Below are 13,253 nucleotides of genomic sequence, written 5' to 3' on the forward strand. Positions count from 1 at the left end.
TTAAGTTGCATGGGCAGGCCAGGAACATGTGCTCTTGGGGTAGCCTCAAGTGTAGCTTGTATCAGTAGATGTCTGAGCTCTGCTCTCCTGTGGGCGGTTTTCTGTTCTGAGCCTCAGGACTCTGGATGATTCAAACAGCACACTGAGGCAGTGCCCGCCCTTGTACAGGGCACAGCCATCTCATGCCATTCCTTACTTTGACCGGATGTTTGAGGACTTTGGCGTCTGCCCTTTAGTCTGGTTCCAGTGTGCTTGGAGGGGCTTCAGCCGAGGGAGGGGGTCGAGCACACTCCTGTAGCTGCTTGTGGGTTGGTCTGTTCATCAGTCAGGTCTGTCCTGTACTCCCGACCCAGCCTCTTGCCTCTCAGCTCGGATGGAGCACTGGGGTCCGCAGGGAAGGAGACTGTGCTCATGGCAGTGTTTCAGATGACCTTTTCACATTAATTGGTAAGTCCTCCTAGTAAATGGCCTGAGCTGGCTCTTTTCACAGCCCCTTGAATCAGGACAGTAGAACCGAGTTCTGGGCAGGGCTCTTGGAAGCTGTGCTCCGGGGGCTGTTTTCGGAGCGGCTGGCCTGCCTGTCACAGCCTGCTGCTCTGAGGAAGCTGCGCTGAGCCAGGTCTTCGTGATCCAGAGACTCTTCCTTCTCTGGTGTTCTGCTTCAGGGAGCTAGAAAGAAATGCTGCTCATCTCCTCCCTGGGAGTAGAGATTGGATTCTTCTGAACATTCCAACACTTGCCTTCAGGTGTTGGGGAAAGCACCTCTCGTTTCTGTAATGCTGTTATAAATATATAAGATCATATAATTAGTAATGACTATGTGCTCTGAGAAACTTAGGATGGCTCGTTTTCATATTCTTTGCATGTGCGTGTGCACAAGTGTGTGTGGGTGCAGACACATGTGTGGGTAAGTATGCACTTATTCCTCAGGAACCATTTACCTGGTTATTTGAGACAGTCTCTACCTGGCCTGAAACTCACCTCATGGCCTAGAAGACTGAGTGGCCTGTAAGCCTCAGGGTCTCCCTGGTTCCCATGGTGGGATTATAAGCATGTGCCCCATGAGAGCCTTTTAACATGGGCTCTAGGGACGGAACTCTGGTCCTCATGTTTGTGGGACAAGCACTGTGTAACTGAGCATCTCCTCGACCCTGTAGTTAGAGTCTTAGCCATTTACTGTGGAGCTTCAGTGGCTCGGAAGACTTTGCCCTTCTTATCAAAGTGAGGGGCACTAGGGCTGCCGTAACAAAGGACCACTGCCCAGGGGTGGATAAGTGTTCAGGATCCATGGTGCCAGGCTGGGCTCTAAGCCCCCTCTCCCTGCCTTTATAAGACCATTCCCTCTGTTCACATCCCTGGTGGCTCCTTGAGCTTACATTTTTTTCTTCAGGACACTGTTAAGTTGGATTAGGGCCTGCCCTTAAGACTTAGTTCCAACTGAATCATCAGTTCCAAAGACCTGATCATTCACTCTGTTCTGAGGAGCTGGGATTAGGACTTCAGGGACGTTTGGATTTTGGAAGACAAAACTCATTTCCTGATAGGAGTGAAAGCCAGGTGTTATGGCAGGTCAAATCCTACGGTGTGTCAGATGATAGCTTTGCATACGGCAGGTACATGGCCTGTAACTCTAAATCAGGACACAGGTAAAGGCGAGTCGATTCCAGAATGAAGGAAGGGTTGCTGTGGACCAAGCTGTACTCACAGGCCCTTCTGTGCAGTGGTTTCCTGTGGAGAATGGCCTGGGGAGTTCTTCCTGATTTCTGGGATGACTAGCACATAAATGAACAGGGCGAAAGCACAGCAGACTTGGAATGGTTTCTGCCAGGTCTCTCTTGGGGGAGGGGGGTGGTGTGTGTGTGTGTGTGTGTGTGTGTGTGTGTGTGTGTGTGTACACACGTACGTACATACGTACTTAGCCACACCCTGGCCCTGCTGGGGAGCTGTCCTCCCTTTCCTGTCTAGTGCACAAGCCACAGGAAGCACAAAATGCAGGCATATGCTGTTAGCCAGGACCAGGCAGTCAGCCTTCCAGCACCACGCTAGCCGCTGCTTCCAGGGGCCCAGATACACCATTTCTCTCCCCAGAGATTTGATACTGCAGTGTAATCCTCAGAATCTGGTTTCGGCTCATGATGGCAAAATAAGCAAGTGTACTAATGGCTCACATCAATTCCCAATCTCCTCTTCAGAATCAATGAAGGCAGTTAGGAGCGTGCTTTCTCCTAAAGAGGACCCTGGGTATGACAGTTTGGTTGTCTGTAGTAAACAGTTCCTTTTTAGTTCGTGTATGCTGTGGTCATGCTGTCATTTCAGGAGAGCCACATGGACTTTTCAGTTCTGTTAAAGTTAGGATGCAAGCTGAATGTCATGCAGAGCACCAGTGTGGAGTCAGACACATGTATCTTCCCAGGCCAGCCTTAGGCCTCTACCTGCTCACCTCTAACTTCGCCAGGGTCAGGGGCTCACAGATTAAGTACCCAGTCTGTGTTGGGGTCATGTGCGTTTTCTCCTCTTAGTTGGGGATGCCCCATGGATGCCCTGCGTAATCACATGGACTTGATGTGTTTCAGTGTTCTTAGCTCTGAGTGACCATCCCGGGGCAGAACGGCCTCTTCACTTCTCAGCTTCCTTTGCTTGTGTGGAGTTTTCGGCTCCTTTGTGATATTAGAAAGCAGTGGCCACAGAGCCCAGGAGGCTGGGCCGAACTGCTTCCAAGGCAGCTCATTCTCTGTGAGAGCCATAGCTCCTTGTGGAGGCACTGTGAGGGGCCTCATTCAACCAGGCAGGTTAAGTGCTTGGTTCCTGAAACTAGTCACTTATATTTAGGCACAAAAGAGCCTTGCTTTTCCATCCACTCTACTGAATATAATTTGCTTAAGAGTATCAACATTGTAAACTTTCAAGTATATTTCTGCTGTATTTCTCTTAAAATGGCATAACTGGACTTCACTTTGTTCCTTGCAGGTGCTGGAGATCAGAATTTGTTTACCTCTATTTATCCGACACTTTCCCAGCAGCTTCCACGAGAACCAATGGAATGGAGAAGGTATGGTGTCTGTTTGGACTCTCCATGTAGTTCAGGTGCCGAGTGAGTAAGTCAGACAGTAAGCGCCTCTGTTCTGAAGTGCAGCCCAAAGGACAGGGTGACCTCCTGCCCTGGAGGGCTGACTCCTTAAGGGTGGTTTGTTTTGTGTTCCTGGTGCGGGCCTTGACTTTCCTAACCTCATCGTGGGTTTGTTTTTGTTGTTGTTGTTGTTTTTGTTTTTTGAGATAGAATCTTGTTAGGCACTTCATGCTGGCCTTGAACTTGCTATGTAACCCAGGTTGGCCTCAAACTCGTATTCCTCCTGCCTCCACATAATGAGTAGTGCACTAGGGTTACAGGCTGAACCACCACTTCTGGCTTTTGATTTTATTTTTCTTTTTGTGATACTGGGTGCTGTACCTGCACCCAGGGACTTGCACATTGGATGGGAATTATTGTTGTTCTAGACATTAGATGATAGTTCTTGGAGTTAGAGATTTATTTTGTAGAAATTATGACTGATTTTTTTTTCCTGGTTAACCAGTGCCTTAAAAGTGTAGGGTGTTTATAGAGGAAACAGTATTCTTAGCACCTACCTGCCGGTAGAAGATGTGGGCTGCAGTTGTCTTCCAGAGCCCCTCTCTGTCTGGCCCCAGCCTCTTTTTTTCCTGTCCACATTCTCACTTTGTATTTTCGGCTGGTCTAGAGCTCACTGGGTAGACCATGCTGGCTTTAGATTTGTGATGATCCTCCTGCCCTTGCCTCCAGGTGCTGAGGTTACAGGTGTGTGTCCCCACGATGTTCTCACACTGTTCTGAAGGATGAGAAACTAGAGAAAGGCGTTGCTTGGAATCGAGCATGAAAAATAGAAGAGAAGGCGGAGGCAGGTCGAAGCTCACTGAGTAACTAACTCCTCTGGTTGCCATTTCTCCCACCCATGTCTGCGGGGAGGGGCAGGATGGGGGTTTTGCCTAGTCACTTGCCCAGACACAATTATTGGTTGGGAAATTGTCCTGGTAAGCTAGCTATCACTTGTAGAAGATGTGTGGATTTAAACTGGCTAGTCCGGGTGACCTGATTTTTGTCAGAGCATTTGAAGTTTCCAATTGGTGTGCATCTTGGTGCAAGTCTGAATCTTACGGTCATCTTCTTTCAGACTATGCACTTTGCCCTACTAACACGAAAGATTAGTGTGGTCACAGGGCCTGTCTTACTCTGGCTCTCTAGTGAGTGTCTAGTATTTTTGTGACTGAGTGTGGTGTCTCATTTGGCCACTAATAATATAACAAATACACCGTGCTGGAGAGTGCCCTTTGAGAAAAATTATTCAACATTTGAAAAGTCCTGATGCTGTTAAAGAAAGAAAGCAGTTGAGCCAATTGACGTTGGGAGTGGGTGGTTAATCCCCGAAGAAATGGTGTGATCTGTAAAGGATGTCAAAGAAGTGTATTCCTTAACTTTCCGAAAGACACAAGAGGAACTGTGTTCATTAAGCCAAAGAGAAGATTATGGGGAAAAAACAACATAGAGAAACAACATGGATTTATTCCTTCCCTTTCCTGGAGCCCCAGTCAGTGAGTGCAAAGGACTAACTAGTCAATATTCCCAGGGACAGGGCTTTTAAAGAGCACTGTGGGCTGAGACAGTTATAGGAACAGAAATTGATTTGACTTGTTGTTCTGGAGGCCAGGAATGCTGAGATTGTGGGCTGGCTTCTGATGAGAGCCCTTGACTGCATAAGTATGGGCCTGTTCCTCAGTGGCAGCTTATCCGTTCCTGAAATGGGGTCACTATATGTGCTACTACATAGAGGGCTGTCTCAGCATCAGTGAAATATGGACTAAGTCTCCACACAGGAGCTTTGGAGGACTCCTGAGAGCAGCAGCAGAGGAAGAGGGAGACAGCAGGAACGGCTGCAGAATGTAGACATAGTTGGGGGAGAAGAAAAACAGCTGGAGAAGTTGAGGAAATAGATTGTAAACTTTGAAGCCAGCAGAACAAAACAATGCAAAAAGGAAATTTAGTTAATCTCACAGAAGACAGACAGTAGAGAGCTTGCAAATAGAAAGCCCACAAGTGTGAATATAAGTATGGTCATGGTTAATGTAGATAGCCTCCATTAGTTAAACACAGAACAACATGGGAAAGACTCGTGTTACAGAAGCAGCAGGGGCTTCTTATGTGTAGATGAGCTGCAGGTGGCCTGTGGGGCTCTGTGGCTGCTTCCTTGGGTTGAAAGGGAGGCTTGTGCCACTCTTTACTTTGAGTCCTGCAAACGAAAATCTTTCCCTTTGCACCAGTAGTTCAGTATGTCACAAAAGCATTAGGACTTTTGAAATAACTTTCTATACTTTTGACACTTGGGACACGTGTCTTCCTTTTTTAGAGTGAGCCTAGGGTAGGTGTCCCTGCCAGAGTGCCGTTCTCACAAGGTCGTGGCAGCCTTGCTCAGGCTGACCCTTGAGCTTATCTGCCTTGTGTTCTTGAACAAATGAAAGGCCTTCTGGAGAGGGGCTTTGACGTGAGAGTTGTTGGTAATAGTCGTGCAGGATTTCTGGCTAGTTTTAATTCACGATTAGCATGGTTTTGAAGTCCTGGACGTGAATGAGTTCTGTATTGTCACAGCACTGCTTTGCCATCTGTGTTGTTCATTTGTTTTCTCAGTAACTTTAAAAACTGTTTTAGGTCCTATGGCCGAGCTCCAAAGATGATTCACCTGGAATCCAACTTTGTTCAGTTCAAGGAGGAGCTGCTGCCCAAAGAAGGGAACAAAGCCCTGCTCACCTTCCCCTTCCTCCACATCTACTGGACGGAGTGCTGTGTAAGTACTGGCTGGGGCAGAAGCCTGTAGGAGTGGACGTGTGACCTCAGGATCCAGTATAGGGACTGTGCTCTCTTGCTGCTGTGTTGTCTGGGGCCTCAGACAGGTGGTGGTGTCCCTGTATTCCTGCTTCACCTAACTGTGGCTTTCCTGGGGACTCCCTGAGTCACCACGCTCTGACTGTGTACCCCAGTAGCTGTAGGGTTTAATCTTCTTGAACTTGTTCACCCTGGGTTGTCGTGACCCTTTCTTTTCCTCCCCAGGACTTGCTCTGTTTGGTAGGCCCCGTTCTGTGCTCTGCTTGGCATTGTAGCTTTCACTTGTGTTTTGTAATTGTGTATTCATGAGCTCAGATAGGATTCTCCTGCCCATGAACTAAGGGGAAGTTCTGAGGGTTATTTCTTCCGGCCTAAGTAATAAAATAAGCACTTAGCAGTGTGCGAATACAGAAGTCATTTCCTCTGGGATTTCAGCCTGCACTTGAGGCTACAGCAGTGTTTTGTAACTTGAATAAGACAGGGCTCTAGAGGCCTGTGCCTGGTTGCACCCGTACTTTGCCCCATGTATTGTTTCTTAGGAAGTCACATGGGATGTGGGGGATGAGTGTGAGATGTTGTCTACCAGGCAGGCTCAGTAAAGACTGGGAATTTATGGTTCTTACTGAGGATGGTCACACAAGCTCTACCTACCAGAGCTTGAAAAGGAAAGCAGATCTGTTCTTAACCACATATACACAGTATAGCCCTGATAGAACTCTGGGAGCCCTCCTGGAGTTCAAACCCCAGATGTAGCCAGAAGCTGCCTTATAGGTAGGACGGCCATGCCAGACTTACCCTATGAACGTTTCCCTCCATGACCGTTTATCCATAATGTCAGATTTATTTTTATTTTATTTATTTTTTGAAGTACTGGAAATCAAGTCTAGGGCTTTGCATGTGCTAGACAAGTGTGTAACACTGAGATGCATCTCAGTTCAAGTACATTACTTTTTTTTTCCCCTGGGCTTCATTACATGTATTTTCTTTTTTTTTTTTTTTTTTAAGATTTATTTATTTATTATGTATACAGCATGTATGACTGCAGGCCAGAAGAGGGCACCAGATCTCATTACAGATGGTTGTGAGCCACCATGTGGTTGCTGGGAATTGAACTCGGGACCTCTGGAAGAGCAGTCAGTGCTCTTAACCCCTGAGCCATCTCTCCAGCCCTACATGTATTTTCTATGTGTAGGAATCCTATTGATTTATATTTGTATTAACCTTGGTGACTTCTTTAATTGTATGCATTAGTTTTATTGTTGACTTTCTTGGTCCCTAAGTCCAGATCATGTGATGTGCAGAGAGACAGGGGAGGGGAGAGACCCTTCTACTTTTTCAGTTCTAACTGATAGAATTGTTTCTCTGGTTGTTGAGAGGTCATGGCCACCTTTGCCTCAGCCTGACCTTCTTTGTGGAATGCCCCTAGCTTTTCTCCATTACTAGGACTGGGGCACATGCTCACATGAAGGAAACAGCATCTACTCCCTTTTTTCTCAAGAGTTGACACTAAGAAATGTAAATTGACTTTCCAAAAGGCCTTTTTAGAATGGTAGAAAACCCCCACAATTTCCTCTGTGCATCTGCGAGTTCATTGATCTCTAGGCATGATTCTCTATCAAAACAGACCTGTAGTCCTGGTGTAGGTCCCTTTGGCTCAACCTTGTTTTCTCAGCATGATGCTGGAGAATACTCACTGGAGTCCTTGGGACTCTGCTCTGTTCACACATGGTTGGTCTGTAGCTTTTATTTTGTGCTATCCTTATGAGGCTTAAGTACTGATACATTTATTTTTATTTTATGTGTTTGAGTGTTTTGCCTGCAGGTATGTATGTATGTGTATCACATGCATGTTTGGTGCCCACAGAGGACAGAAGAGGGCATTGGGTGCCTTGGAACTCAAATTAAGGATGGTTATGAGTTGCCATGTGGTTATGGGAAACCAACTCGGGTCTTCTAGGAGAAGAGCAAATGCTCTTAACTCTGAGCCATCTCTCTAGCCCCTCAATAAAATCTTTGAGTCAGAAAAGGAACTGGAAGTTTCCATTTATGGTCTCTTTCTGAAACCGTTTATGTTGCAAAGGAGCTACTGGCTGGAGTTGTGGGTGTTCTGTGTGAGAGACTGAGGCAGCTAGCTGTCGTCCTGTGAGAACTGCCGGAATACTTCTGGGTTCCCTTCCATGAAGTTGGTCTGTTTCAGCCGTTTGTTAATTTTGATAGACTGTGCTTTGCTGAGAAGTTGCACATCTTAGTTAAGTTTTAAATTGTTTCCATTGAACTGCACCAAGTGGTCCATTCTAACCTGGGCTCCTGGTTCTTACTGTGGGTGTCTGTGCTTGCTTTCCTTGATTAGGTTAGTTTGTCAGAGAGCCACAACTAATTTATTAATCTCATTTACTGTTAGTATGTTTCTACTCCATTCTCATTTCCGCTTTCATTTCATATAGCTTATTCTTCTGTTTATTTTTTTAGTTTAAAATGTATATGTTTTTATTCTTAAATTTTTAGTGATAATAGATCTTTAAAGTTACAGACTTTCCTCTGGTTACTACTTTAAATACATCTTAGTGTCTTGTTTTTCAGACATGGTCATTATTATTATTGTTGTTACTATTTTTTGTGTTGGGGGTACTGGGCTTCACACATTATAGGAAAGTGCTATACCATTGAGCTATCTTCCCAACCCAAGAAATTCACTATTTTCTGTTTGTATTTAATCTTTAGCTAGTTTTTTTTTTTTTTCCTTTTTTTCCCTTTAAAGACAGAGTCTCACTGTGTGTCACCATGGCTGACCTGAAAGTTGCTGTATAGACTAAGCTGGCCTTGAACTCACGGAGATCCTCCTGCCTCTGACTCCTGAGCATTTCTAGGACTACTTAGAAAGTATTTTCTCAGTTTCTAAAAACAGCTAAACTTGACTAGTTTGATTGCATTGTGTTCACAAAAGATTGTTTATACTATTTCTGTTTTGTGCCACTTCATTTTTCTCTGTGACTCCATTTTTTTCAGATTGTGTTGTTAAAATGTGGATCCATAAGAGTTGTCTTCTTCCATGTGCTGCAGAGTCCCTTGTGTTGTGGCTTGTGTCCTGGTGGCCTGTCTTTACATGGTCTAGTGATGGCATGTTTCCAATCCTCTGGCATCCTCCTTGAGATAGGGGGATAGGCAGTGTCAGGCACATGTACTATGGCTAGCTTAATTTATATGGAGTGAAGTGTGTAGTTTGCCAAACATGGTTCCTAGATCAGGTGTCCTACCCAGGAAGGTCTAGTGTCTGATTAAGAGGTGATCTTCCCTTGGTTTCCTTGGGTAACTTTGTATCTTGTCACTTGGGTTTGGTCTGGAAACTGCAAATTATTTTTCTGCAGGTGGGAGCTGTGGGTTGAGGGTCTAGACATCCAATCTTCTTGTCTAAATGGGCAGCAAATTGGCAGGGCACCATTTCCTAATAGTCTCTCCCTTTTCCATTTATTAGAAACCTCAACTCTATTTAAACCATGTTCTGTGTGCACACCACTGTGGATATTTCAGCTCTGTTGACTGTTGTCTGTTGCAGGGCAGTCGGGCTTTTCTTACCTATTGTATTGTCTGTTCTTTTGAAATAATTATTTGCTGATATACATTGTCTCTTCTGTATGTCAAGTGTATAAGTTGTTTTCTGAATATGGTTGTTCCAGTATGCCCTGCTCCACATGCTCTTTTCTGTGTGCCAGGGACTTTTCTTGGTTGAGAGGCCGGGTCTTTATATCCTCTAGTTCAGCTTGGGTGGGCTGTGGTTTTAAAAGCAGTCTGTACTGTCTGCTGTCTAGACCCCAGTCACTGTGCCGTGGGAAGTCTTGTGCTCTCAGAAGGCCATGAGGAGGGAGCCAGGCCATTAGAGACCCACCCACTGTATTCTCTCTTCCAACCCGAAAACGTGAAGCTGCCCTACCTCATCTTCTGCTTGCAGATCTGTGAGCACTGTGGCACTAGAAGCTGCTGCCATTTGGAGTAGTTTTTACCCAGTGGTAGCTAGAACTGCAGTAGGAGAGACAGGAAGAAGTACGGGAGAGAGAGGGAAGAGAAGAGGCGTGGGAGTTTTGATTGAAATTGTCATTTAATTCATTAGTGATTGAAGAAAAATTTTAATAGTGGTAAGTTTTCTTGAATCTAGAACTATGATGTGATTCTGTATTCCTTTGTGCCTTGCTGTGGTCTTAGCCTTAGCTTGATAGGAGCTTTGCATCGTCCAACTCCCTCACCCCCACTTACTTTAGTTTAATTTCTGTGGTCATTGTAAATGACATTCATTTTTCATTAAAATTATCCTAATAAGGAGCATGCTTTTTGCGTTTTGATGTTTGTTTGGTTTGGTTTTTGAGACGAGCTTTCCCTGTGCAGTTCATGCTATGTTAGCCTCAGACTTGCAGCCCTGCCTTGGCCTCCAGAGTACTAGGGTTGCAGCTTGTGCTGTCACACTTGGCTTTTTATTCATTTATTTTATCGCGTGTGCGTGCGGTGTGAATGTTCTATGGCACATAGGTGGAGGTCAGAGGAAAGCTTTTGGACATCAATTCTCTATTCCTCTATGTGCATCTTAGGGATCCAGTTGAGGTTGTCAGGTTGATACAAGTACCGTTTCCACCTGAGTCTTGATTGTTTATTGTAAGAGGTCGTCTGGAGCAAGTTGACAGAGTGTGGCACTGAGACTTCAGAGGCTTCCTTTAGACTTCAAGGGAGAGCTGTAGCCCAGGGCTCCCAGTCCTGGTCCTGGTCCCTACTTCCCGGGAACCTCATGATACTTGTTACTATGTCAATTTTTACAAGTCTAGCGTGGTTAAAAACAAGGAGGCCTGTCCTTCACCTTTCCCAGACAGGTTTCCATTGGGTGCTCTTAGTAGCTGCATGTTTAAGTGTGTTCATTCCCTTTTTTTTTTTTTTTTTTTTTTCTGAGACAGGGTTTCTCTGTGTAGCTTTGGAGCCTGTCCTGGAACTCACAGAGATCCGCCTGCCTCTGCCTCCCAAGTGCTGGGATTAAAGGCGTGAGCCACCACTGCCCGGCATGGAGGGTTCTTTCAACTATTTTCACACTGCAGATCTCTATGTAGTCAGTTCTTTCAGCTCTCATGTATGAAAAGTCACTGTTTTGACTTCATTTTTGAAGGATATTTTCACAGCATAGGGAATTGTAGTTTGACAGCTGTCTGTCTTTTTCTTTCCAGAACTGCTGCTTCTTTATTTTATTTTATTTTATTTTGTATGTGTGTGTGAGTGTATGTATGTGCATCACCTATATGTAGGAGCTTACAGAGGTCAGAAGCACAGATCCCCTGAAACTGCAGCTAGAGGTGGTTGTGAGCTGCCATGTGGGTGCTGGGAATCGAACCCAGGTCCTCTACAAGCGCAGTAAGCGCTCTTAACCACTGATCTATCTCTCCAGCTGCTTCCCAGAGTTTCTTGAAGATGCTTCCTGATTCCAGAAAAGCTGATTCCTGGCTTTTGGTTTCCATTTGCCATGAGAAATAGTTCCTCTTGTTTCCATTGCTTTGTGCACAAATCATGGTTTTTTTCCTTTTAGACACTTTTTTTCTTGATCATTTTTTTTGTTTTGTTTTGTTGTTTTTTTTTTCAAGACAGGGTTTCTCTGTGTAGCTTTGCGCCTCTCCTGGAACTCGCTTTGGAGACCAGGCTGGCCTTGAACTCACAGAGATCCGCCTGCCTCTGCCTCCCAAGTGCTGGGATTAAAGGCATGCGCCACCACCGCCCGGCTTTGATCATTGTTTTTAATGGAGTAATTACAATATGTTTTGGGATAGATTTCTTTATATTTCTCTATGTAGAGTTTTGGCTTTATGAACTTACAATTTTTATCAAAATTGGAAGTCATTCTTCAACTATTATTAAAATGTCTCTCCCTTTCTGTAACATGGAAATGGAGAATGACTGGGTGGATGGATGCTGCAACCCTGTGGGAATGCACTGGACTCAGCAGGGGCTTTAGGCATTTCTCTTTTCAGCGTGATAACCACAGCTGCTTGTCTTGGTGGTCACACATCTTTCTTCTGCATTGTCAGTCTGCTTGTGTGGTTTTGTTCTAGAACTCATTGCTGTCCTATCTCTAACATTCCCTGTGTGATTCTGCTTCCTGCCGGCATGACTTCAGTCTTCCACTGTCTTCTTGAACACGACATGTGTTCATGAAGGTTTGTCTTCTGGCTCTATCCTCTGCCATCCTGGGGCCTCCTTCTGTTGTTTGACTTCCCTGCTTCTACAGATGCTATTTTGTGACTGCTTTGCCTACCTGCCAGTTTTTCCTAAGATCTATTTTTATTTTATGTGTATGCATGTTTATTTACATATATGTCTATGCCCCACATGCATGTTTTTGCACATTGGTTTTTCCTCTGTTTTTAAGTAAAAGATCTTTCTGGGTTGTATTTGTTTCTAATTTAAACCAGAACATAGTTTTTGAAAGCTATGAAAACAATTTTAAGTACTGCCTTTAGAGTTCCCTAGTGGTTGAAGTCAAAAGAGGGACTGAAAGGGATCAATTGGTTGGTGTGGTGTGCGCACACGCACACGTGTGTGTGTGTGTGTGTGTGTGACTGCATGGATGAAGAGGTTAGAGGACAACTTTTAGGACTTGATTCTCTCCACCCTCTGGATTCCAGGGATCAGACTCAGATCATCAGGCTGGGTGGCAAGTCATTTTACTTGCTGAGCCATTTCCCAGGCCTGAAAACAGAGCTTTCTGGTGGGTCGAAAATATCCGCACATGTCTGTATCAGCAGTAGGAGTGGCTGAAAATCCAAAGAGCCCTGGAGTGAGACAGTGAGGGGAAGTGGTAAAGGAGAGGCCAGGCGATTAAGAGCACTGGTTGTGCATCCAGATCTCAGCACCGGCAAGGTGGCTCACAACGTCTGTAACTTCAGTGCTGGGGATCTAGCACTGTCTTCTGGTCTCTGTGGTACCAGACACATATGTAGTGCACAGACAAACGTGCAGGCCAAACACTCATCCAGTCACAGAAAATAAAAACAAGTAAATTGTATCCATTTAAAAGGGGTGTGTGTATTTAAACAACAGCTGTTTCTAAAAGGTAAATCAGAACTTTGAATTGTGTTTAAGTATCTTTTGTTGTTGTTGAACCCAAGGCATATGCTAGACAAGTGCTTCACAAAAGCCAAGCCCAGTCTTTGCATCTTGGTTTTAGATTTGCTAAGTGTAAATGGAATTGTAAGTATGATACCTGGGAGCACTAGAGATGAACAACCAAGAGGAAATCTGTGCTGGCTCCTTGACTTTGTTGGGGAGGGTGCTTTCTCTGACCATGGCTTTGTGGGGGAGGGTGCTTTCTCTGACCATGGCTTTGTGGGGGAGGGTGCTTGCT

The 13,253-nt window shown here is 45.1% G+C and overlaps 1 protein-coding gene across 1 annotated transcript in view; it reads left to right on the top strand.

Moving 5' to 3' along the window:
• Positions 1 to 13,253, top strand: part of Trappc10 (trafficking protein particle complex subunit 10) — a 62,676-nt gene that overhangs the window by 12,587 nt on the left and 36,836 nt on the right. The window contains exons 2-3 of the mRNA XM_059281485.1: positions 2,968 to 3,049; positions 5,714 to 5,849. Of these exons, the coding sequence (XP_059137468.1) occupies positions 2,968 to 3,049; positions 5,714 to 5,849 (218 nt within the window). The remainder of the gene's footprint in view (positions 1 to 2,967; positions 3,050 to 5,713; positions 5,850 to 13,253) is intronic.

Source organism: Peromyscus eremicus, chromosome 16_21, assembly GCF_949786415.1.
Source record: "Peromyscus eremicus chromosome 16_21, PerEre_H2_v1, whole genome shotgun sequence".
Classification (NCBI taxonomy): domain Eukaryota; kingdom Metazoa; phylum Chordata; class Mammalia; order Rodentia; family Cricetidae; genus Peromyscus; species Peromyscus eremicus.